This window comes from Protobothrops mucrosquamatus, unplaced genomic scaffold (genome assembly GCF_001527695.2).
Source record: "Protobothrops mucrosquamatus isolate PMUCROS unplaced genomic scaffold, P.Mucros_1.0 scaffold593, whole genome shotgun sequence".
In the NCBI taxonomy this organism is placed as follows: Eukaryota; Metazoa; Chordata; class Lepidosauria; order Squamata; family Viperidae; genus Protobothrops; species Protobothrops mucrosquamatus.
Genome location: NW_015386892.1, coordinates 419,964 through 422,927, shown reverse-complemented (window position 1 = coordinate 422,927; position 2,964 = coordinate 419,964). Strand labels below are relative to the sequence as shown.

The 2,964-nt window shown below is 43.5% G+C and overlaps 1 protein-coding gene across 1 annotated transcript in view; it reads left to right on the top strand.

The window, feature by feature from the left end:
• Positions 1–2,964, top strand: part of LOC107288790 (acyl-CoA dehydrogenase family member 11-like) — a 9,676-nt gene that overhangs the window by 3,411 nt on the left and 3,301 nt on the right. The window contains 5 exon segments of the mRNA XM_015817439.2: positions 209–423; positions 562–708; positions 1,525–1,619; positions 2,198–2,297; positions 2,826–2,963. Coding sequence (XP_015672925.2) covers positions 209–423; positions 562–708; positions 1,525–1,619; positions 2,198–2,297; positions 2,826–2,963 — 695 coding nt within the window.

The following is a 2,964-nucleotide window of genomic DNA, read 5'->3' as shown; positions in this document are numbered from 1 at the left end:
AAATGCATTTTGATGTTTTAATATTTAGGATCGTCTGGCTGTAACAAAAATTTGTTTGTTTGAGCAGGCATACCTCTTGAAGTCCAGCCTACCTCACAGGGATGTGCTGGGGAAAATAGGAAGAGGGAGTTGTGAAGATCACCACAAACTCCTGAATGAAAAGCAGGATCGAAACCTAACTATCAATCAGGGGTCACTGGTATCTCAGTTCATCTTCCAGGGAAGATTCCCAGCAGCAAAAAATGTGGTTGTTTTTTAATTATTATTATTACTTTTGCAGGAGGTGGAACAGAAACTGTTGCTCGGGAACTTCCAGATGGCTCCTACAGCCTGCACGGTTTCAAATGGTTCACATCAGCTGCTGATTCAGATATGGCGCTGACCCTGGCAAGGATCGTGGGGCCTGATGGGCAGATAAAACAGGTCGGATTCCCAGGCCAGCCCAAAGAATATGAAACAGTAGCTTGCAAGTAGTTGTGCAGTTAGTAATGTCCGAATTCCAGCTGCATTTATTTCATTCCTCCCGGACGAGGTCTCAGGCTAGCATCTTTTGTGTGGCAGGGCTCCAGAGGCCTCTCTCTCTTCTACCTGAAGACATACGAGGACGGGAAGCTGAATGGCATAAAAATAGAGAGGCTGAAAGAGAAGCTGGGCACAAGGGCGCTGCCAACCGCAGAGCTGTTGCTGGATGGAGCGCGAGCACATCTGGTAGGAACCACGGTGGAAAGTATTTCTGCTCCTCCGTTCACTGAGAGGAGCACAGAGAGTGCAGCCAGGCAGGGAAGGTGGCTGACTTTGAAAGGAGAGACTCAGCAAGTTGGAAGGGATCGTGTAGAGCAGTGTTTTTCTAACTTGGCAACTTTAAAATATGTAGGCTTCAATTCCCAGCTAGCATACTGATTTATACTGGCAGGTCTGACCTCTGGATGAAAAAAGCATTACACATTGAAGCATTCGCAACAGACAGTTGTTAGGGTTCTGTGTGAACACGTTTGGGGAGTGGAAGTGTTACACAGGGGAAGATCCTCACCTCTGGTGTCTGGCACTACTTAGTTGAAATGATTTCTGTTGTTTTTAAAACTTTTAGCAGAAACAAAAAGTCTGAGACTTATGAGCAATGGTTCAGAAAACATCAGACCTCGGAGCCTGGTAAATATAGCTCTTCAGTGCATTCAGTAGCAAATTGTGATAGAACGTGGTTTTAGTATCCTATGTTGCTCCAGAAAATTACTCCTTTCCTTGAATTGTGCATACTCAGCTTTATGGCCCCTCTGATCTGCAGACCTTGTACATTTCTAGAATTAGTTATTTAAATTGAAAGGTTGGTTTGTAGGTCCAGTCTTTTGAATAAAGCTCTCTTTCTTGCTTTGCTTCAAACTACTTGCTGTTGTCTTTCTCAGATCCTGAAAATGGTATTTAAGAATTTTTGTTTTGTAAATGTACCACTGTTGCCCATTTAATTGTATTTACGTTTTTAAGGGGGACCAAATGCAGTAGTTTGAAGCTGTTTCTTGATGCTTTCAGATCTCTGCAGAAGGCAAGGGGATACCTTGCATTGCCGACATGTTGAACATCACTAGGATCTATAATGTTGTGTCTGCAGCGGGAAGTATGAGAAGGTGATTTTCAACCCTGAGAAGTAGAAGCAACTAGGAAAAACTATATCTGGGCAAATTAGAAGCAATTCATTTCTTCTGTTATCTCAAGGATAATTAGGCAAACTTAAATTGGTGTGAACAGTTGGAAAATGTGGTTTGCCATCTCCTAAATTTCAAATTGCTAGAGATGTGGTGACGTCACTTGAAAATGTTGGCCAACTTACTGAAGACCGTAAAGGAATACTTGGGTGTATTAAGCATTTCAACATCTTCACACACCTATCTGCAGACTTTAAGCAAGAAAAATACCCATTTTGTTGTCCAATACTGGCAGCATATTCCTGAGTGTTCCTATAGTCTGTATAAAGAGAAATGGAAATATTTTTATTATGGATTGATAAAGAAACAGTCAAAGGTTCTTAACATTTTTATTATATTAATGTTATATCCCTCCAGTGTATTACATTAGGTACTGATTCCCTTGTTGTTATGACTTAATGAAAGAATGAAATTAAATTCTGGGAAATAGCAGAAATACATTTTAAGTAGTAGAAAAGGCAACAGTTAATCCCCGTGATGGGCTTGATTTCCATCCATAGAATGATCGACCTGGCACGGGATTATGCCACCAAAAGGGAAGCCTTTGACAAACCCCTGAAGGATCACCCTTTGCATATGCAAACTCTGGCACGGATGGAGGTGAGCACACACCCTCTCGGGTCCCAATGTACTCGGGAAAGATTCCAGCATTTTTTTCCTATTTTTGTTTGAAACCAAACGCCAGCGTAGGTAAAGTAACATACAATTAGAGAATGTGAAGAACAGAATGAATGATTCAGAAAGCTTAATATGCTAGGGAAGGAGAGGCAGTTTGCTGTAGTGGTGAGGGCACAAGTCTAAAAACTGGAAGATTGTGAGTTCCAGTCCTACCTTAAGTCCAAAGCCAGCGGGGTGACCTTGAGCCGGTCACATTCTCTTAGCCCTAGGAAGAAGCAGCAGCCAAGGGCAAATCACTTCCAAAAACATTCCCAAGAAAACTGCAGGGATTTCTCCACTGCAGGGAACTTGCCACACACAGGGAAACTACCATTTGCACTCGTAAACCATGGTTTGTAGTTTGCCATGATTATTGCTCCAGGTAATTGTGCAGGGAGGGAGGGAGGAGGAGGTGGTGGTTGCCAGCCTGAAGGTGTCTTGCTCAGAGCAACTGCCATCCCACCTGTGCAGGTGCAAGCCCAAGGAGCGTTCCTGCTGGTGATGGAGCTCGCGAGACTGCTTGGCCTGGAAGAAACGAAGATGGCGACGGAGCAGGAGAAGCACATGCTGAGGCTGCTCACTCCTCTCGCTAAGCTTTACACTGCAAAGC